Here is a 23,850-nt window from a genome sequence, read left to right as displayed (position 1 = left end):
GACGGATATCACTCATTTTGGGGCCAAAGAAGCGACTAATATGGCAGAAACGTGATCAGCAACACAGTATACATAAAAGGACAAAAACAATTAAAACTGTAAAGGTCATGCAAGTTGAATAATTGAAATATAAAATGTGACTATAATGAAAAGACACTTCCTCAGAAACTCTCAGTAGCAGAGAGGAAATTAATCTTCAAAGAAAATTATATATTAGTGGACTCTTGGAGGTAAAGGAAAGAAAATGAAAAAACAAAGCTGTTTCCCGAATACGGAAAGGAAATGCCTTTTATCCCAAGAGACAAGCCAGCAAAATGTCACATTGTAGCAACCTTACAGGCTGTCTGCAGTAGAACAAGCAGAAACACTGCTGACAGACAGGAACAAGTCGTTTTGTCCAACTTGATATATTTGGCAAAGTGGCCTAACTTTGACAGTGCAGGACCCATGACTACATTACAGCTTTTCAAACAAAATTAAAATAAGAATTTACTTACCGATAATTCTATTTCTCGGAGTCCGTAGTGGATGCTGGGGTTCCTGAAAGGACCATGGGGAATAGCGGCTCCGCAGGAGACAGGGCACAAAAAGTAAAGCTTTAGGATCAGGTGGTGTGCACTGGCTCCTCCCCCTATGACCCTCCTCCAAGCCTCAGTTAGGTACTGTGCCCGGACGAGCATACACAATAAGGAAGGATTTATGAATCCCGGGTAAGACTCATACCAGCCACACCAATCACACTGTACAACCTGTGATCTGAACCCAGTTAACAGTATGATAACAGCGGAGCCTCTGAAAAGATGGCTCACAACAATAATAACCCGATTTTTGTAACTATGTACAAGTAATGCAGATAAACCGCACTTGGGATGGGCGCCCAGCATCCACTACGGACTCCGAGAAATAGAATTATCGGTAAGTAAATTCTTATTTTCTCTATCGTCCTAGTGGATGCTGGGGTTCCTGAAAGGACCATGGGGATTATACCAAAGCTCCCAAACGGGCGGGAGAGTGCGGATGACTCTGCAGCACTGAATGAGAGAACTCCAGGTCCTCCTTAGCCAGGGTATCAAATTTGTAGGATTTTACAAACGTGTTTGCCCCTGACTAAATAGCCGCTCGGCAAAGTTGTAAAGCCGAGACCCCTCGGGCAGCCGCCCAAGATGAGCCCACCTTCCTTGTGGAATGGGCATTTACATATTTTGGCTGTGGCAGGCCTGCCACAGAATGTGCAAGCTGAATTGTATTACACATCCAACTAGCAAAAGTCTGCTTAAAAGCAAGAGCACCCAGTTTGTTGGGTGCATACAGGATAACAGCAAGTCAGTTTTCCTGACTCCAGCCGTCCTGGAACCTATATTTTCAGGGCCCTGACCACATCTAGCAACTTGGAGTCCTCCAAGTCCCTAGTAGGCGCAAGACACCACAATAAGCTGGTTCAGGTGAAACACTGACACCACCTTAGGGAGAGAACTGGGGACGAGTCCGCAGCTCTGCCCTGTCCGAATGGACAAACAGATATGGGCTTTTTTGAGAAAAAAACCACCAATTTGACACTCGCCTGGTCCAGGCCAGGTCCAAGAGCATGTTCACTTTTCATGTGAGATGCTTCAAATCCACAGATTTGACTGGTTTTAAACCAATGTGTTTTGAGGAATCCCAGAACTACGATGAGATCCCACAGTGCCACTGGAGGCACAAAAGGGGGTTGTATATGCAATACTCCCTTGACAAACTTCTGGACTTCAGGAACTGAAGCCAATTCTTTCTGGAAGAAAAATCGACAGGGCCGAAATTTGAACCTTAATGGACCCCAATTTGAGGCCCATAGACACTCCTGTTTGCAAGAAATGCAGGAATCGACCGAGTTGAAATTTCTTCGTGGGGCCTTCCTGGCCTCACACCACGCAACATATTTTCGCCACATGTGGTGATAATGTTGTGCGGTCACCTCCTTTCTGGCTTTGACCAGGGTAGGAATGACCTCTTCCTGAATGCCTTTTCCCTTAGGATCCGGCGTTCCACCGCCATGCCGTCAAACGCAGCTGCGGTAAGTCTTGGAACAGACATGGTACTTGCTGAAACAAGTCCCTTCTTAGCGGCAGAGGCCATAAGTCCTCTGTGAGCATCTCTTGAAGTTCCGGGTACCAAGTCCTTCTTGGCCAATCCGGAGCCATGAGTATAGTTCTTACTCCTCTACGTCTTATAATTCTCAGTACCTTAGGTATGAAAAGCAGAGGATGGAACACATACACCGACTGGTACACCCACGGTGTTACCAGAACGTCCACAGCTATTGCCTGAGGGTCTCTTAACCTGGCGCAATACCTGTCCCGTTTTTTGTTCAGACGGGACGCCATCATGTCCACCTTTGGTAATTCCCAACGGTTTACAATTATGTGGAAAACTTCCCCATGAAGTTCCCACTCTGCCGGGTGGAGGTCGTGCCTACTGAGGAAGTCTGCTTCCCAGTTTCCATTCCCGGAATGAAACACTGCTGACAGTGCTATCACATGATTTTCCGCCCAGCGAAAAGTCCTTGCAGTTTTTGCCACTGCCCTCCTGCTTCTTGTGCCGCCCTGTCTATTTACGTGGGCGACTGCCGTGATGTTTTATCCCACTGGATCAATACCGGCTGACCTTGAAGCAGAGGTCTTGCTAAGCTTAGAGCATTATAAATTTACCCTTAGCTATATTTATGTGGAGAAAAATCTCCAGACTTGATCACACTCCCTGGAAATTTTTTCCTTGTGTGACTGCTCCCCAGCCTCTCGGGCTGGCCTCCGTGGTCACCAACATCCAAAACTGAATGCCGAATCTGCGGCCCTCTAGAAGATGAGCACTCTGTAACCACCACAGGAGAGACACCCTTGTCCTTGGATATAGGGTTATCCGCTGATGCATCTGAAGATGCGATCCGGACCATTTGTCCAGCAGATCCCACTGAAAAGTTCTTGCATGAAATCTGCCGACTGGAATTGCTTCGAAGGAAGTCACCATTTTTTTTACCATGGCCCTTGTGCAATGATGCACTGATTTTAGGAGGTTCCTGACCTAGCTCGGATAACTCCCTGGCTTTCTCTTCCGGGAGAAACACCTTTTTCTGGACTGTGTCCAGAATCATCCCTAAGCACAGGAGACTTGTTGTCGGGATCAGCTGAGATTTTGGAATCTTTAGAATCCACCCCTGCTGTTGTAACAGTATCCGAGATAGTGCTACTCCGACCTCCAACTGTTCCCTGGACTTTGCCCTTATCAGGAGATCGTCCAAGTAAGGGATAATTAAGACGCCTTTTCTTCGAAGAAGAACCATCATTTCGGCCATTACCTTGGTAAAGACCCGGGGTGCCGTAGACAATCCAAACGGCAGCGTCTGAAACTGATAGTGACAGTTCTGTACCACGAACCTGAGGTACCCTTAGTGATAAGGGCAAATTTGGGACATGGAGGTAAGCATCCCTGATGTCTCGGGACACCAGATAGTCCCCTTCTTCCCGGTTCGTTATCACTGCTCTGAGTGACTCCATCTTGATTTGAACCTTTGTAAGTGTTCAAATTTTTTTAGATTTAGAATAGGTCTCACCTAGCCTTCTGGCTTCAGTACCACAATATAGTGTGGAATAATACCCCTTTTCTTGTTGTAGGAGGGGTAATTTAATTATCACCTGCTGGGAATACAGCTCGTGAATTTTTTTCCATACTGCCTCCTTGTCGGAGGGAGACCTTGGTAAAGCAGCCTTCAGGAGCCTGCGCAGGGGAAACGTCTCGACATTCCAAACTGTACCCCTGGGATACTACTTGTAGGATCCAGGGGTCCTGTACGGTCTCAGCGTCATGCTGAGAGCTTGTCAGAAGCGGTGGAACGCTTCTGTTCCTGGGAATGGGCTGCCTGCTGCAGTCTTCTTCCGTTTCCTCTATCCCTGGGCAGATATGACTCTTATAGGGACGAAAGGACTGAAGCTGAAAAGACGGTGTCTTTTTCTGCAGAGATGTGACTTAGGGTAAAAACGGTGGATTTTCCAGCAGTTGCCGTGGCCACCAGGTCCGATGGACCGACCCCAAATAACTCCTCTTCCTTTATACGGCAATACACCTTTGTGCCGTTTGGAATCTGCATCACCTGACCACTGTCGTGTCCATAAACATCTTCTGGCAGATATGGACATCGCACTTACTCTTGATGCCAGAGTGCAAATATCCCTCTGTGCATCTCGCATATATAGAAATACATCCTTTAAATGCTCTATAGTCAATAAAATACTGTCCCTGTCAAGGGTATCAATATTTTTAGTCAGGGAATCCGACCAAGCCACCCCAGCTCTGCACATCCAGGCTGAGGCGATCGCTGGTCGCAGTATAACACCAGTATGTGTGTATATACTTTTTATGATATTTTTCCAGCCTCCTGTCAGCTGGCTCCTTGAGGACGGCCCTATCTATAGACGGTACCGCCACTTGTTCTGATAAGCGTGTGAGCGCCTTATCCACCCTAAGGGGTGTTTCCCAACGCGCCCTAACTTCTGGCGGGAAAGGGTATACCGCCCATATTTTCTATCGGGGGGAACCCACGCATCATCACACACTTCATTTAATTTATCTGATTCAGGAAAAACTACGGTAGTTTTTTCACATCCCACATAATACCCTCTTTTGTGGTACTTGTAGTATCAGAAATATGTAACACCTCCTTCATTGCCCTTAACGTGTGGCCCTAATAAGGAATACGTTTGTTTATTCACCGTCGACACTGGATTCAGTGTCCCTGTCTGTGTCTGTGTCGACCGACTAAAGTAAACGGGCGTTTTAAAACCCCCTGACGGTGTTTTTGAGACGTCTGGACCGGTACTAATTGTTTGTCGGCCGTCTCATGTCGTCAACCGACCTTGGCGCGTGTTGACATTATCACGTAATTCCCTAAATAAGCCATCCATTCCGGTGTCGACTCCCTAGAGAGTGACATCACCATTACAGGCAATTGCTCCGCCTCCTCACCAACATCGTCCTCATACATGTCGACACACACGTACCGACACACAGCACACACACACAGGGAATGCTCTGATAGAGGACAGGACCTACTAGCCCTTTGGAGAGACAGAGGGAGAGTTTGCCAGCACACACCAAAAACGCTATAATTATATAGGGACAACCTTATATAAGTGTTTTCCCTTATAGCATCTTTTTTATATATTTCTAACGCCAAATTAGTGCCCCCCCTCTCTGTTTTAACCCTGTTTCTGTAGTGCAGTGCAGGGGAGAGCCTGGGAGCCTTCCCTCCAGCCTTTCTGTGAGGGAAAATGGCGCTGTGTGCTGAGGAGATAGGCCCCGCCCCTTTTTCGGCGGCCTCGTCTCCCGCTCTTAACGGATTCTGGCAGGGGTTAAATATCTCCATATAGCCCCCGGAGGCTATATGTGAGGTATTTTTAGCCAAAAAAGGTTTTCATTTGCCTCCCAGGGCGCCCCCCTCCCAGCGCCCTGCACCCTCAGTGACTGCCGTGTGAAGTGTGCTGAGAGGAAAATGGCGCACAGCTGCAGTGCTGTGCGCTACCTTAAGAAGACTGAGGAGTCTTCTGCCGCCGATTCTGGACCTCTTCTCGTTTCAGCATCTGCAAGGGGGCCGGCGGCGAGGCTCCGGTGACCATCCAGGCTGTACCTGTGATCGTCCCTCTGGAGCTAATGTCCAGTAGCCAAAAAGCCAATCCATCCTGCACGCAGGTGAGTTCACTTCTTCTCCCCTAAGTCCCTCGTTGCAGTGATCCTGTTGCCAGCAGGACTCACTGTAAAATAAAAAACCTAAGCTAAACTTTTCTAAGCAGCTCTTTAGGAGAGCCACCTAGATTGCACCCTTCTCGGCCGGGCACAAAAATCTAACTGAGGCTTGGAGGAGGGTCATAGGGGGAGGAGCCAGTGCACACCACCTGATCCTAAAGCTTTACTTTTTGTGCCCTGTCTCCTGCGGAGCCGCTATTCCCCATGGTCCTTTCAGGAACCCCAGCATCCACTAGGACGATAGAGAAAAGAATATAATTTAAAAAAAAAAAATGTCTTAAACTCCAGCCAGCAAATAAGCATACACGCCCCTATATCCCATGACAAACCCAAGCCGATATGCTACGCACAGAAAACGTAGGACAGGTAGCCACCGGTATAGCATTAGCATTTAAAGTTAGTAGAAATGTGTGCGAAAAAGCACTTCCACTAGCACTTGCAGCTCACTGTAGGTTTAAACAATGTGTGTACCTGCAATAAATGGATGTGGCTAAAACACAAACACGTGTGTGTGTGTGTGTGTGTGTGTGTGTGTGTGTGTGTGTGTGTGTGTGTGTGTGTGTGTGTGTGTGTGTGTGTGTGTGTGTGTTTTTATACACACACATATACCATGTAGAATGAATGTTATCTGGTCTCAAATCTACGGTTTGTCCTTTTCCACTGTGGCTTCAGTTACGCCAAATAGCCCCCCTCAGCATGGCAGGTCCTAGGCGACTTGGCCGTACTAAGCATCTTTTCCCTCAAATGATGCGTCTTATTTGCGCAAATAAAACAACGGGTGCCAAATAAACTACACTGCTAGCATCCACAGACCACGGGGCACACAGCTAGCATCCACATACCACGGGGCACACAGCTAGCATCCACATACCACGGGGCACACAGCTAGCATCCACATACCACGGGGCACACAGCTAGCATCCACAGACCACAGGGCACACAGCTAGCATCCACATACCACGGGGCACACAGCTAGCATCCACATACCACGGGGCACACAGCTAGCATCTACAGACCACCAGGCACACAGCTAGCATCCACATACCACGGGGCACACAGCTAGCATCCACAGACCACCAGGCACACAGCTAGCATCCACAGACCACCGGGCACACAGCTAGCATCCACATACCACGGGGCACACAGCTAGCATCCACAGATCACCGGGCACACATCTAGCATCCACAGACGACCGGGAACACAGCTAGCATCCACAGACCACCGGGCACACAGCTAGCATCCACATACCACGGGGCACACAGCTAGCATCCACATACCACGGGGCACACAGCTAGCATCCACAGACCACCAGGCACACAGCTAGCAACAACAAACCACAGGGCACACAGCTACCATCCACAGATCACCGGGCACACAGCTAGCATCCACAGACGACCGGGCACACAGCTACCATCCACAGACCACCGGGCACACAGCTACCATCCACAGACCACCGGGCACACAGCTAGCAACAACCACAGGGCACACAGCTAGCATCCACAGACCACCGGGCACACAACTAGCATCCACAGACCACCGGGCACACAACTAGCATCCACAGACCACCGGGCACACAACTAGCATCCAGACCACCGGGCACACAGCTACAGTAGCATCCACAGACCACCGGGCACACAGCTACAGTAGCATCCACAGACCACCGGGCACACAGCTAGCATCCACAGATCACCGGGCACACAGCTAGCATCCACAGACGACCGGGAACACAGCTAGCATCCACAGACGACCGGGAACACAGCTAGCATCCACAGACGACCGGGCACACAGCTAGCATCCACAGACGACCGGGCACACAGCTAGCATCCACAGAAAACCGGGCACACAGCTAGCATCCACAGACCACAGGGAACACAGCTAGCATGCACAAACCACCGGGCACACAGCAAGCATGCACAAACCACCGAGCACACAGCTAACATGCACAGACCACCAGGCACACAGCTAGCATCCACAGACCACCGGGCACACAGCTAGCATCCACAGACGACCGGGAACACAGCTAGCATCCACAGACGACCGGGCACACAGCTAGCATCCACAGACGACCGGGCACACAGCTAGCATCCACAGAAAACCGGGCACACAGCTAGCATCCACAGACCACAGGGAACACAGCTAGCATGCACAAACCACCGGGCACACAGCAAGCATGCACAAACCACCGAGCACACAGCTAACATGCACAGACCACCAGGCACACAGCTAGCATGCACAAACCACCGGGCACACAGCTAGCATGCACAGACCACCTGGTTGGCTGGTAGTTTATCACTTTCCATTTTATCACTCTCTAAGCGATGATGCATCTAGCCAATAACATGTAAAAAAAAAATAACAGTAATCTTCTCCTCTCTGAGCATCTCAGTAGTGCCTGTGTCTTGTGCAGTATGGCGTAAAGATGCCCAGAGTATACAGACACACCTGTTCTTCCATGCATGTTACCGCCTCTAAAATGCTAGTAACTAGTGACAGTGGATACAGAGCCTGGGTACGCACCTATAGATATATCTTTAGATATATCTCATTATCCTCTTCTATTGTCTACTGGGTACGCACCTATAGATATATGCTGCACACCGACATGCCAGTATATTTAACAATATATTGGCCATCCACTGTGCAGCAGGGCCAAGGCGTTACGACTGAACGACGGAGTTCACAGACATAACGCTCGTACACACTGGCCGACGGACCCGCAATATATCGGCCGTTCAAGAGAACTGCCAATATATCGGCCAGTGTGTACGCACCTTTAGGAAGTAGGCAATGTGCACAATGTTTAGAGATTTGTAGTTGGTGATAATATTTTATATATAAAAAAAAATCTATCGCAGGGAAACAATCTGTAAAGGATTTATATTTATGTACAATGATGTAGTTGAGAGGCATGGAGCAGATTTCTGGGAAAACTTTGGAGAAGTGAGTTTGAAAAGTGCATCAACCCTGTTTAAATGTCTGGCATAAATAAGAATTTGAAGATCTTTTTTAAAGCTCACATTCCCTGCTGTCCTCTTAACAGTAAACATATTAGATAAAAACAATAGAAATAACTGACAAAGATATGGGCATGATAGGAGGGTTTACAAAATTACACAATAAGCAAAACTCATTTACCCACTTTATTTATAAAAAAAAAAAAAAAAAGACAGCCTGCCGTGAGGTGTGCCCTTTCACCTAGAGCTGCTTAACAACAAAATGATCATTTATTATCCAGTTGGAAAGACAGCGAGCGTCTCACCTGATTTTTCAGGCTCCTTATCCTCTTCTATTGTCTGCTTCATGGCCTCCCGCTGCTGCTGAAAACTTTTGCCTTTGGATGAAAAAAAGAATTAAGTTCTCAAATTTAGTAATAAAAAAAAGGTGACTATATAATAAGAATTTACTTACCGATAATTCTATTTCTCGGAGTCCGTAGTGGATGCTGGGGTTCCTGAAAGGACCATGGGGAATAGCGGCTCCGCAGGAGACAGGGCACAAAAAGTAAAGCTTTAGGATCAGGTGGTGTGCACTGGCTCCTCCCCCTATGACCCTCCTCCAAGCCTCAGTTAGGATACTGTGCCCGGACGAGCGTACACAATAAGGAAGGATTTATGAATCCCGGGTAAGACTCATACCAGCCACACTGTACAACCTGTGATCTGAACCCAGTTAACAGTATGATAACAGCGGAGCCTCTGAAAGATGGCTCACAACAATAATAACCCGATTTTTGTAACTATGTACAAGTATTGCAGATAATCCGCACTTGGGATGGGCGCCCAGCATCCACTACGGACTCCAAGAAATAGAATTATCGGTAAGTAAATTCTTATTTTCTCTATCGTCCTAGTGGATGCTGGGGTTCCTGAAAGGACCATGGGGATTATACCAAAGCTCCCAAACGGGCGGGAGAGTGCGGATGACTCTGCAGCACCGAATGAGAGAACTCCAGGTCCTCCTTAGCCAGGTTATCAAATTTGTAGGATTTTACAAACGTGTTTGCCCCTGACTAAATAGCCGCTCGGCAAAGTTGTAAAGCCGAGACCCCTCGGGCAGCCGCCCAAGATGAGCCCACCTTCCTTGTGGAATGGGCATTTACATATTTTGGCTGTGGCAGGCCTGCCACAGAATGTGCAAGCTGAATTGTATTACACATCCAACTAGCAAAAGTCTGCTTAGAAACAAGAGCACCCAGTTTGTTGGGTGCATACAGGATAACAGCAAGTCAGTTTTCCTGACTCCAGCCGTCCTGGAACCTATATTTTCAGGGCCCTGACCACATCTAGCAACTTGGAGTCCTCCAAGTCCCTAGTAGGCGCAAGACACCACAATAAGCTGGTTCAGGTGAAACACGGACACCACCTTAGGGAGAGAACTGGGGACGAGTCCGCAGCTCTGCCCTGTCCGAATGGACAAACAGATATGGGCTTTTTTTTGAGAAAAAAACCACCAATTTGACACTCGCCTGGTCCAGGCCAGGTCCAAGAGCATGTTCACTTTTCATGTGAGATGCTTCAAATCCACAGATTTGACTGGTTTTAAACCAATGTGTTTTGAGGAATCCCAGAACTACGTTGAGATCCCACAGTGCCACTGGAGGCACAAAAGGGGGTTGTATATGCAATACTCCCTTGACAAACTTCTGGACTTCAGGAACTGAAGCCAATTCTTTCTGGATGAAAAATCGACAGGGCCGAAATTTGAACCTTAATGGACCCCAATTTGAGGCCCATAGACACTCCTGTTTGCAGGAAATGCAGGAATCGACCGAGTTGAAATTTCTTCGTGGGGCCTTCCTGGCCTCACACCACGCAACATATTTTCGCCACATGTGGTGATAATGTTGTGCGGTCACCTCCTTTCTGGCTTTGACCAGGGTAGGAATGACCTCTTCCTGAATGCCTTTTCCCTTAGGATCCGGCGTTCCACCGCCATGCCGTCAAACGCAGCTGCGGTAAGTCTTGGAACAGACATGGTACTTGCTGAAACAAGTCCCTTCTTAGCGGCAGAGGCCATAAGTCCTCTGAGAGCATCTCTTGAAGTTCCGGGTACCAAGTCCTTCTTGGCCAATCCGGAGCCATGAGTATAGTTCTTACTCCTCTACGTCTTATAATTCTCAGTACCTTAGGTATGAAAAGCAGAGGATGGAACACATACACCGACTGGTACACCCACGGTGTTACCAGAACGTCCACAGCTATTGCCTGAGGGTCTCTTAACCTGGCGCAATACCTGTCCCGTTTTTTGTTCAGACGGGACGCCATCATGTCCACCTTTGGTAATTCCCAACGGTTTACAATCATGTGGAAAACTTCCCCATGAAGTTCCCACTCTGCCGGGTGGAGGTCGTGCCTACTGAGGAAGTCTGCTTCCCAGTTTCCATTCCCGGAATGAAACACTGCTGACAGTGCTATCACATGATTTTCCGCCCAGCGAAAAGTCCTTGCAGTTTTTGCCACTGCCCTCCTGCTTCTTGTGCCGCCCTGTCTATTTACGTGGGCGACTGCCGTGATGTTTTATCCCACTGGATCAATACCGGCTGACCTTGAAGCAGAGGTCTTGCTAAGCTTAGAGCATTATAAATTTACCCTTAGCTATATTTATGTGGAGAAAAGTCTCCAGACTTGATCACACTCCCTGGAAATTTTTTCCTTGTGTGACTGCTCCCCAGCCTCTCGGGCTGGCCTCCGTGGTCACCAACATCCAAAACTGAATGTCGCATCTGCGGCCCTCTAGAAGATGAGCACTCTGTAACCACCACAGGAGAGACACCCTTGTCCTTGGATATAGGGTTATCCGCTGATGCATCTGAAGATGCGATCCGGACCATTTGTCCAGCAGATCCCACTGAAAAGTTCTTGCATGAAATCTGCCGACTGGAATTGCTTCGAAGGAAGTCACCATTTTTTTACCATGGCCCTTGTGCAATGATGCACTGATTTTAGGAGGTTCCTGACTAGCTCGGATAACTCCCTGGCTTTCTCTTCCGGGAGAAACACCTTTTTCTGGACTGTGTCCAGAATCATCCCTAAGCACAGGAGACTTGTTGTCGGGATCAGCTGCGATTTTGGAATATTTAGAATCCACCCCTGCTGTTGTAACAGTATCCGAGATAGTGCTACTCCGACCTCCAACTGTTCCCTGGACTTTGCCCTTATCAGGAGATCGTCCAAGTAAGGGATAATTAAGACGCCTTTTCTTCGAAGAAGAACCATCATTTCGGCCATTACCTTGGTAAAGACCCGGGGTGCCGTGGACAATCCAAACGGCAGCGTCTGAAACTGATAGTGACAGTTCTGTACCACGAACCTGAGGTACCCTTAGTGATAAGGGCAAATTTGGGACATGGAGGTAAGCATCCCTGATGTCTCGGGACACCATATAGTCCCCTTCTTCCCGGTTCGTTATCACTGCTCTGAGTGACTCCATCTTGATTTGAACCTTTGTAAGTGTTCAAATTTTTTTAGATTTAGAATAGGTCTCACCTAGCCTTCTGGCTTCAGTACCACAATATAGTGTGGAATAATACCCCTTTTCTTGTTGTAGGAGGGGTAATTTAATTATCACCTGCTGGGAATACAGCTCGTGAATTTTTTTTTTTTTTTTTCCCATACTGCCTCCTTGTCGTAGGGAGACCTTGGTAAAGCAGACTTCAGGAGCCTGCGCAGGGGAAACGTCTCGACATTCCAATCTGTACCCCTGGGATACTACTTGTAGGATCCAGGGGTCCTGTACGGTCTCAGCGTCATGCTGAGAGCTTGTCAGAAGCGGTGGAACGCTTCTGTTCCTGGGAATGGGCTGCCTGCTGCAGTCTTCTTCCCTTTCCTCTATCCCTGGGCAGATATGACTCTTATAGGGACGAAAGGACTGAAGCTGAAAAGACGGTGTCTTTTTCTGCAGAGATGTGACTTAGGGTAAAAAACGGTGGATTTTCCAGCAGTTGCCGTGGCCACCAGGTCCGATGGACCGACCCCAAATAACTCCTCTTCCTTTATACGGCAATACACCTTTGTGCCGTTTGGAATCTGCATCACCTGACCACTGTCGTGTCCATAAACATCTTCTGGCAGATATGGACATCGCACTTACTCTTGATGCCAGAGTGCAAATATCCCTCTGTGCATCTCGCATATATAGAAATGCATCCTTTAAATGCTCTATAGTCAATAAAATACTGTCCCTGTCAAGGGTATCAATATTTTTAGTCAGGGAATCCGACCAAGCCACCCCAGCTCTGCACATCCAGGCTGAGGCGATCGCTGGTCGCAGTATAACACCAGTATGTGTGTATATACTTTTTATGATATTTTTCCAGCCTCCTGTCAGCTGGCTCCTTGAGGACGGCCCTATCTATAGACGGTACCGCCACTTGTTCTGATAAGCGTGTGAGCGCCTTATCCACCCTAAGGGGTGTTTCCCAACGCGCCCTAACTTCTGGCGGGAAAGGGTATACCGCCCATATTTTCTATCGGGGGGAACCCACGCATCATCACACACTTCATTTAATTTATCTGATTCAGGAAAAACTACGGTAGTTTTTTCACATCCCACATAATACCCTCTTTTGTGGTACTTGTAGTATCAGAAATATGTAACACCTCCTTCATTGCCCTTAACGTGTGGCCCTAATAAGGAATACGTTTGTTTATTCACCGTCGACACTGGATTCAGTGTCCCTGTCTGTGTCTGTGTCGACCGACTAAAGTAAACGGGCGTTTTAAAACCCCTGACGGTGTTTTTGAGACGTCTGGACCGGTACTAATTGTTTGTCGGCCGTCTCATGTCGTCAACCGACCTTGCCGCGTGTTGACATTATCACGTAATTCCCTAAATAAGCCATCCATTCCGGTGTCGACTCCCTAGAGAGTGACATCACCATTACAGGCAATTGCTCCGCCTCCTCACCAACATCGTCCTCATACATGTCGACACACACGTACCGACACACAGCACACACACAGGGAATGCTCTGATAGAGGACAGGACCTACTAGCCCTTTGGAGAGACAGAGGGAGAGTTTGCCAGCACACACCAAAAACGCTATAATTATATAGGGACAACCTTATATAAGTGTTTTCCCTTATAGCATCTTTTTTATATATTTCTAACGCCAAATTAGTGCCCCCCCTCTCTGTTTTAACCCTGTTTCTGTAGTGCAGTGCAGGGGAGAGCCTGGGAGCCTTCCCTCCAGCCTTTCTGTGAGGGAAAATGGCGCTGTGTGCTGAGGAGATAGGCCCCGCCCCTTTTTCGGCGGCCTCGTCTCCCGCTCTTAACGGATTCTGGCAGGGGTTAAATATCTCCATATAGCCCCCGGAGGCTATATGTGAGGTATTTTTAGCCAAATTAGGTTTTCATTTGCCTCCCAGGGCGCCCCCCTCCCAGCGCCCTGCACCCTCAGTGACTGCCGTGTGAAGTGTGCTGAGAGGAAATGGCGCACAGCTGCAGTGCTGTGCGCTACCTTTAGAAGACTGAGGAGTCTTCTGCCGCCGATTCTGGACCTCTTCTCGTTTCAGCATCTGCAAGGGGGCCGGCGGCGAGGCTCCGGTGACCATCCAGGCTGTACCTGTGATCGTCCCTCTGGAGCTAATGTCCAGTAGCCAAGAAGCCAATCCATCCTGCACGCAGGTGAGTTCACTTCTTCTCCCCTAAGTCCCTCGTTGCAGTGATCCTGTTGCCAGCAGGACTCACTGTAAAATAAAAAACCTAAGCTAAACTTTTCTAAGCAGCTCTTTAGGAGAGCCACCTAGATTGCACCCTTCTCGGCCGGGCACAAAAATCTAACTGAGGCTTGGAGGAGGGTCATAGGGGGAGGAGCCAGTGCACACCACCTGATCCTAAAGCTTTACTTTTTGTGCCCTGTCTCCTGCGGAGCCGCTATTCCCCATGGTCCTTTCAGGAACCCCAGCATCCACTAGGACGATAGAGAAAATAACAATAGTAATAAAAACCCCTTGGTGAACACTTGTGTTAATATAAGCCACTTATCACAGTTACAATTTGAAATAGCAGTTCGCCATCTGCTTACAGCTAATTTTAGTTACTTGAACGCTAATCTGCAACGTCTGATGTAAGTGCTGGGAATTTAAATGCCACATTGTGATGAACATGTTGGTAGTGTTAGTAATATTCCTCAATGACCAAAGCAAATGTTACCGGGTACAAGTCCTGCAAGAGGCTGATTATCTTCATCTCCGTCCCGGTAGGCTTGCCACCAGTTGGGGTCATCTTGGCTGATGATATGGAGAATGTCTCCCTTCTGGAAGGAAAGGCCCAGCTCTCGGCATGGGACATATGGGTCGTCTGTAGGGTCATAATCAAAGTGTGCTTTCACGTGGACCTTGGGAGAAAATTGAAATTACTTACAAAAGATTTTTTAAATAATTATAAAAAATATAAAAACACTAAAAAAAGTAATCTACAAATACAAATTTTAATCATATAGACAGATAAGATAACTGTGCAGGTTCTAGCTGAACCAATATTTCTAAAAACAAAAATAAATGTTCAGGAAGTTAATTCCCGGAGAGGGGAAGTCGGCCTTAATTAGTAAACAAGACATTACAAGATAAGAGGATTAGTAAATTGCTACAAGGACAGATGAGATCCATTCATAGAACAGGAACAATGAGACAAGAAGTCCTAAACTATTAGGTATGAATATCCATCCATGCACAGAGCCATTAAATTACGGCAATAACAAAAAAACTACAAAACTTAAAAACAAGGCACATGAATAGCATTGTATGCTCACAAATGCTGTTACATAAACAATGTGGACACAGAGCTCAAAAAATGCATCAACAAATTCTGAAGCTAGCCAATTAGCACACAGCTAAAACTGGATTACATAAAACCAATTATACACATTTTTATATGGATATTAACAAGCTTCAATGGCTGTGCAGATATATCCCTCTACTACGGCAATATAATGTAGGAGAACAAGACATTAATAAAATAAATGGTCTTAATTAATAAAAGTTGCCCATAAACGCATTGTGTGTGTGTGTGTGTGTGTGTATGTGTGTATTATTATTTTTTTATACACACACATACCATGTAGAATACACAATACCATAGGTTCTCAAACGCAGCCCTCAAGGCACCCCAATGGTCCAGATTTTAACTTTTTATCAATTTTTTGGCCACTTGTTACCTCATTAGCAGCTCAGTCAATTCGATTTAACCATCTGTGCCGAGCCACGGATATACGTAAAACCTTGGCCGTTGGGGTGCCGCGTTTGAGAATCTCTATACATAAAAAGCCTGCAGTCTAAAGCACATTTTACTGTGCAATCAATAAAGTTTTGCTTTAGATGTACAATAGGCATAACAAAGTCTTCACCATTATAGAAGCCACAAAGTACTATAAAACCACCACTTCTAAACACATCCAAAAGTCCAAAGATGAGCAACATATGAGAATGTGGATACAATTTCAAGAGGCTAGGAGCCAGAGCCCAAATTAGCAGATGTTTAGTAGAAGAAAGTTCTCCAGGAAGAAGTTGGGAGGTATGACAATTACAATGTGTCTAATGTGTGGTCTGAAAAGAAGAGCAATCAAAATCATTTATATTACATGCGCAAACTCAAATAATAATCTCACCTAATTCAATCAGATCATTGGACATCTTTGCAATTGCGACTGACAGATGACCACTAGCAACATGCTGCACGAATGTTTATCTTCCAGATGGATCCTAAGTGATCTAGCTACTATGCCCAAGTGGTCATTAGCTGGATCAAGTCCAGTTAAATACTGGAAGAGGGCTCCCCTATGGCTGTACTAGTTGCATGGCAGGTGATCTATTAGCACATTATTTTACAAGTATTTATGCTAAATTATATTTACTACATTTTCTATATTCTCTTTATTCACATCCTTGGTAATGTAAGGTCTCCCGAGCAGGGCCATCTCCCCTCATTATGCTTTTCCTTCTCTTACTTAGACTACTTTCTACGCCATACTCCCTACAACAGCACCTCACCCTTGGTTTATATACCATGTTTTGCAGTTATACATCTATATAATACTTGGCGAAGGTCTGTCCTGTCTCAGACATTTGCGATGGGAGCCAGGAAAGGTAAGTATAGTGATAAGAGGAGGAGGCAGACTGAGGTGACCTGGTATATGCTGGGTCCGTACTTCTATAGATATATACACACTAGAGATGCTCATAGTGCAATACTCACAGCCGCACAATTACATCTTAATAACATTTATTTCACAGCTGTGAACATTAATTACGAGATACACACACACATATATATATATATATATATATATCACACAAATACATACCTAGATCTATCTATCTATCTATACACACACGGTATACATACAATCTGATATATATATTGTAGTGTTCACTCTAGGCTGTTTTAGCAGGGCGCTGCGCCCTGCCCGATTTTTTAAGGGCAAAACCCGCCCTGTCCTTTCTGCGGCGCCCTGCAAAAACAGCCGCCCGATTTCTGCCCTCTCAGCGTGTAAAGATGCCACGCGCCATTCACGCTGTCAGAGAGCTAGGGGGAAGCCCAGAACCTCCGTAGGTGCTGGGCACGTCACCCAACAGTGACGGTGCCGGCCACCCACGCCACCGTCTGTGGACTGAACCTCCCATGCCCCCTTTTGGCGCACGCGCGCTTGTGCCCCTCACGGACCCGCGCCCTGCCCTGCCCGTCCCCTAGAGTGAACACGGTATTGCAAAGAAAATGGAGAGCGCACACATCAATGTATAGTTTGACAACCTTTTTAAAAAAGTGTAAATTTCCACATACAGTAAAGTTTAAAATAATTTGTTTCGGCAACACTCTGCCACAAATGAAACCATCAGTCCTCTGATCTGTTCGGCCAACCTCTCACACCGGCTCCGGACCCAGCAGGTGACGTCACAACGCCTGTGACGTCACCCGCTGGGTCCGGAGCCGATGAGAGAGGTTGGCTGAATATACAGAAAAAATCCGGATGAACTTGTTGCGTATTTCTATTATGTATGTATGTATGTATGTATGTATGTATGTATGTATGTATGTATGTATGTATGTATATATATATATATATATATATAAATATATATATATATATATATATATATATATATATATATATATATATAGCCATAAATACTGTATATATCTAATACATCCAAACACGCTAATAACAAAAACAAACATATAAACTTGTCAAGGTCATACGGCTTTTTTCCAAATGGGCAAGACATACGTCTCAATGATCATGCATTTTAGGTAAATAGCACTCAAACTGCAAGCACAGAAACCAAAAAGATTTCAAAACCACAGGCTAATATCTGTGATGGCCTGATGTGTCCAGGCCAATACAATGAATGGTCACACACACATTGTTGTCGCCAGACCCATCAGATGAGTCACCAAGGAAAATGACACGTCTAATGCCACTAGTAAAATATCTACGGTCCAAGTTTGATCATTTCCATTCAGGCACAAGTGCTGTGCTGATGGCTACAGTAAGCTACTTTATATAATGTATATGGTTGATTTGCTTTAATGTAAATGCTGCAGCTATACCCATGATGCAATAGACTGCACAATGAACATGTTCTAAGTGATATTTTGCATATAACCACCAAACATCTATATGAACTAAAAATAAGATGCAAATCAATTTACTCTGTGCTCATTTTTGTAGCAGCATCACTGTCAGCTTATATAGAGAGCACAGAAATATGGCTGCTCATCCTGTCCTCCAGATTTTAAGGATATGGTGACCGCTGTGCAGTCAACCCTGAGTTCTCTCTCTCTCTCACCCTGCTGGGTGCCAACAGCTTTGGCATGAAGAGATCTAAACCCCCAATGTAGTTGGGAGAATGACGCAGTGTGGCGGGCACGCACTGGCTCCTTCCGACTGTCGTGTACAGAAAGCACTTGTTAAGTGTCATTATATCTGAACCACTGGATAAGGAATGCAGTCACTTAACATGGGCTATGAAAACATACTATAGGATACCCGCCTTCTGCATAATTTGATTTTACAGTATTTGTGTGCACGTGGTAGGGAAGCTAGATTGTAAGCTCCACTAGAGCAGAAAGTAGTGTGTGCAAATGTTCTGGGTTTGTAGAGTGCTGCACAAGCTGTCAGCGTAATACACAATAAAGATTTAATAGGAATAACAAGTAACTTACCACTGTCTCCCTTGTTGGTGGAGGTCTGGCCTGCTGACTCGGAATAAGCACAAAAGACAGAGTTCCATGCATTTCAGCCTAGCAAAGGAAACAAAATAAATATACGGTATAAAAAGTGGGCAAACAGAAAAAGGTTGCAAGGCCATTCAAAGTATAATATTTGAAACACACAAACAAGATTAACAAGACACAGGAAGGAAACCAGAAGTATCATCATACAGTACACACACTATAATATTTATACTAACACATGCATATAAACAGTATCTATATACACACACTGATATTATATATATGCAGTATTTAAAAAAAAAAAAAAAAAAAACACATGCCAGATGATTATCACGACAAATAACTCTATGAACATACAGATGGGTCCATGTTTATCTTGACCTTTAATAGGATTAACTGAGACTGGCCAGTCGGATTTAATCCCCTGCTGTATTGTTCTCTGTATTGTATTGCAGCTGAGAACAATAGATGAAGGGTTTATGTTAATAAACCATGTTGTGCCTAGGCGCAGCAAACTAGTCAAGATAACCGTGGACCCATCTGTACAACTATAGTGCAATATGCTTATGTGAATGAGTCTTTCTGGTCCTGAAAGTTTTCATTGTAATGGAATATACTGTGTGTGTTGGCTCTGTATTTAACTTTTACACTTACTAGTAGCTCGAAGACATCATTGACGTCCTTCCCTCGAATCTCTAGTCCGTTTATTTCCAAGATTTCGTCGCCTTCGTGAAGCAGCCCACTCTTTTCTGCCGCACCGCCTTTCACTATACGGCTGATAATGACGGAGTCCAGCTCGTTTCGCACTGTAGCGCCCTGTAAGCAAGACTAGGATGAAACTAGGAAGCACAAAAAGGCTGGGTACACACTCGGCGATATGCAGCGGATATATCGTCCAAAATGGCGGATTGGACGATAATAAGATTTTACTTACCGATAAATCTATTTCTCGTAGTCCGTAGTGGATGCTGGGGACTCCGTCAGGACCATGGGATTAGCGGCTCCGCAGGAGACAGGGCACAAAAATAAAGCTTTAGGATCAGGTGGTGTGCACTGGCTCCTCCCCCTATGACCCTCCTCCAATCCTCAGTTAGGATACTGTGCCCGGACGAGCGTACACAATAAGGAAGGATTTTGAATCCCGGGTAAGACTCATACCAGCCACACCAATCATACCGTACAACTTGTGATCTGAACCCAGTTAACAGTATGACAAACGTAGGAGCCTCTGAACAGACGGCTCACAACAATAACAACCCGATTTTTTTGTAACAATAACTATGTACAAGTATTGCAGACAATCCGCACTTGGGATGGGCGCCCAGCATCCACTACGGACTACGAGAAATAGATTTATCGGTAAGTAAAATCTTATTTTCTCTGACGTCCTAGTGGATGCTGGGGACTCCGTCAGGACCATGGGGATTATACCAAAGCTCCCAAACGGGCGGGAGAGTGCGGATGACTCTGCAGCACCGAATGAGAGAACTCCAGGTCCTCTTTAGCCAGGGTATCAAATTTGTAGAATTTTACAAACGTGTTCTCCCCCGACCACGTAGCTGCTCGGCAGAGTTGTAATGCCGAGACCCCTCGGGCAGCCGCCCAGGATGAGCCCACCTTCCTTGTGGAATGGGCCTTGACAGATTTAGGCTGTGGCAGGCCTGCCACAGAATGTGCAAGTTGAATTGTGCTACAAATCCAACGAGCAATCGTCTACTTAGAAGCAGGAGCACCCAGCTTGTTGGGTGCATACAGTATAAACAGCGAGTCAGATTTTCTGACTCCAGCCGTCCTTGAAATATATATTTTCAATGCCCTGACAACGTCCAGCAACTTGGAATCCTCCAAATCGCTAGTAGCCGCAGGCACCACAATAGGCTGGTTCAGGTGAAACGCTGACACCACCTTAGGCAGAAACTGAGGACGCGTCTGCAGTTCTGCCCTGTCCGAATGGAAAATCAGATATGGGCTTTTATACGATAAAGCCGCCAATTCTGACACTCTCCTGGCTGAAGCCAGGGCCAGTAGCATGGTTACTTTCCATGTAAGATATTTCAAATCCACCGATTTGAGTGGCTCAAACCAATGGGATTTGAGAAAATCCAAAACTACATTAAGGTCCCACGGAGCCACAACCGGGGGCTGTATATGTAGTACTCCTTTTACAAAAGTCTGGACTTCAGGAACTGAAGCCAATTCTTTCTGGAAGAAAATCGACAGGGCCGAAATTTGAACCTTAATGGACCCCAATTTGAGGCCCATAGACAATCCTGTTTGCAGGAAATGTAGGAATCGACCCAATTGAAATTCCTCCGTGGGGGCCTTCCTGGCCTCACACCACGCAACATATTTTCTCCAAATGCGGTGATAATGTTGTGCAGTCACCTCCTTCCTGGCTCTTACCAGTGTAGGAATGACCTCTTCCGGAATGCCTTTTTCCCTTAGAATTCGGCGTTCAACCGACATGCCGTCAAACGCAGCCGCGGTAAGTCTTGGAATAGACACGGTCCCTGCTGAAGCAGGTCCCGTCTTAGAGGTAGAGGCCACGGATCTTCCGTGAGCATCTCCTGAAGTTCCGGGTACCAAGTTCTTCTTGGCCAATCCGGAGCCACGAGTATCGTTCTTACTCCCCTTTGCCGTATAATTCTCAGTACTTTTGGTATGAGAGGCAGAGGAGGGAACACATACACTGACTGGTACACCCACGGTGTTACCAGAGCGTCCACAGCTATTGCCTGAGGGTCTCTTGACCTGGCGCAATACCTGTCCAGTTTTTTGTTGAGGCGAGACGCCATCATATCCACCTTTGGTTTTTCCCAACGGTTCACAATCATGTGGAAGACTTCTGGATGAAGTCCCCACTCTCCCGGGTGTAGATCGTGTCTGCTGAGGAAGTCTGCTTCCCAGTTGTCCACTCCCGGAATGAACACTGCTGACAGTGCTATCACATGATCTTCCGCCCAGCGAAGAATCCTTGCAGCTTCTGCCATTGCTCTCCTGCTTCTTGTGCCGCCCTGTCTGTTTACGTGGGCGACTGCCGTGATGTTGTCCGACTGGATCAACACCGGCTGACCCTGAAGCAGGGGTTTTGCCAGGCTTAGAGCATTGTAAATCACTCTTAGCTCCAGTATATTTATGTGAAGAGACATCTCCAGGCTTGACCATACTCCCTGGAAGTTTCTTCCCTGTGTGACCGCTCCCCAGCCTCTCAGACTGGCATCCGTGGTCACCAGGACCCAGTCCTGTATGCCGAATCTGCGGCCCCCTAACAGATGAGCACTCTGCAACCACCACAGAAGAGACACCCTTGTCCGTGGCGATAAGGTTATCCGCTGATGCATCTGCAGATGCGATCCGGACCATTTTTCCAGCAGATCCCACTGAAAAGTTCGTGCGTGGAATCTGCCGAATGGAATCGCTTCGTAAGAAGCCACCATCTTTCCCAGGACTCTTGTGCATTGATGCACAGACACTTTCCCTGGTTTTAGGAGGTTCCTGACAAGTTCGGATAACTCCCTGGCTTTCTCCTCCGGAAGAAACACCTTTTTCTGAACCGTGTCCAGAATCATTCCCAGGAACAGCAGACGTGTCGTCGGGGTCAATTGAGATTTTGGAAAATTCAGAATCCACCCGTGCTGTTGCAGCACTACTTGGGTTAGTGCTACTACGTCCCCCAGCTGTTCCCTGGACCTTGCCCTTATCAGGAGATCGTCCAAGTAAGGGATAATTAATACGCCTTTTCTTCGCAGAAGAAACATCATTTCGGCCATTACCTTGGTAAAGACCCGAGGTGCCGTGGACAATCCAAACGGCAGCGTCTGAAACTGATAATGACAGTTTTGCACCACGAACCTGAGGTACCCTTGATGTGAAGGGCAAATTGGGACATGCAGGTAAGCATCCTTTATGTCCAGGGACACCATAAAGTCCCCTTCTTCCAGATTCGCTATCATTGCTCTGAGTGACTCCATCTTGAACTTGAATTTTTGTATGTACAGGTTCAAAGATTTCAGATTTAGAATAGGTCTTACCGAGCCGTCCGGCTTCGGTACCACAAATAGTGTGGAATAATACCCCTTTCCCTGTTGTAGGAGGGGTACCTTGACTATCACCTGCTGAGAATACAGCTTGTGAATGGCTTCCAATACCGTCGCCCTGTCTGAGGGAGACGTTGGCAGAGCAGACTTTAGCAACCGGCGAGGGGGAGACTTCTCGAATTCCAACCTGTAACCCTGAGATACTATCTGCAGGATCCAGGGGTCCACCTGTGAGTGAGCCCACTGTGCGCTGAAATTCTTGAGTCGACCCCCCACCGCCCCTGAGTCCGCTTGTAAAGCCCCAACGTCATGCTGAGGGCTTTGCAGAAGCCGGGGGGGGCTTCTGCTCCTGGGAAGAAGCTGCTTGGTGCACTCTCTTACCCTTTCCTTTGCCTCGGGGCAAATATGACTGTCCTTTCGCCCGCTTGTTCCTATAGGAACGAAAGGACTGCGGCTGAAAAGACGGTGTCTTTTTCTGTTGGGAGGGGACCTGAGGTAAAAAGGTGGATTTCCCGGCTGTTGCCGTGGCCACCAAATCCGATAGACCGACCCCAAATAATTCCTCCCCCTTATACGGCAATACTTCCATATGCCGTTTGGAATCCGCATCACCTGACCATTGTCGCGTCCATAAACTTCTTCTGGCAGATATGGACATCGCACTTACTCTCGATGCCAGAGTGCAAATATCCCTCTGAGCATCTCGCATATAAAGAAAAGCATCCTTTAATTGCTCTAAAGTCAATAAAATACTGTCCCTATCTAGGGTATCAATATTTTCAGTCAGGGAATCCGACCAAACCACCCCAGCACTGCACATCCATGCAGAGGCGATGGCTGGTCGCAGTATAACACCAGTATGAGTGTATAT

General features: G+C 46.8%; 1 protein-coding gene across 2 annotated transcripts in view; it reads right to left on the bottom strand.

The window, feature by feature from the left end:
* PALS1 (protein associated with LIN7 1, MAGUK p55 family member) overlaps nucleotides 1-23,850 on the bottom strand; it is a 110,353-nt gene that overhangs the window by 25,202 nt on the left and 61,301 nt on the right. For both annotated transcript variants that reach the window (XM_063948149.1, XM_063948150.1), the window contains exons 5-8: nucleotides 19,597-19,758; nucleotides 18,931-19,008; nucleotides 14,923-15,106; nucleotides 9,029-9,100 (exon numbers count right to left, since the gene is read on the bottom strand). In XM_063948149.1, the coding sequence (XP_063804219.1) occupies nucleotides 9,029-9,100; nucleotides 14,923-15,106; nucleotides 18,931-19,008; nucleotides 19,597-19,758 (496 nt within the window). The remainder of the gene's footprint in view (nucleotides 1-9,028; nucleotides 9,101-14,922; nucleotides 15,107-18,930; nucleotides 19,009-19,596; nucleotides 19,759-23,850) is intronic.

This window comes from Pseudophryne corroboree, chromosome 12 (assembly GCF_028390025.1).
Source record: "Pseudophryne corroboree isolate aPseCor3 chromosome 12, aPseCor3.hap2, whole genome shotgun sequence".
Taxonomy (NCBI): Eukaryota; Metazoa; Chordata; class Amphibia; order Anura; family Myobatrachidae; genus Pseudophryne; species Pseudophryne corroboree.
Note: the sequence above shows the minus strand (reverse complement) of the source record. Positions and strands in the feature narration are given on the sequence as shown.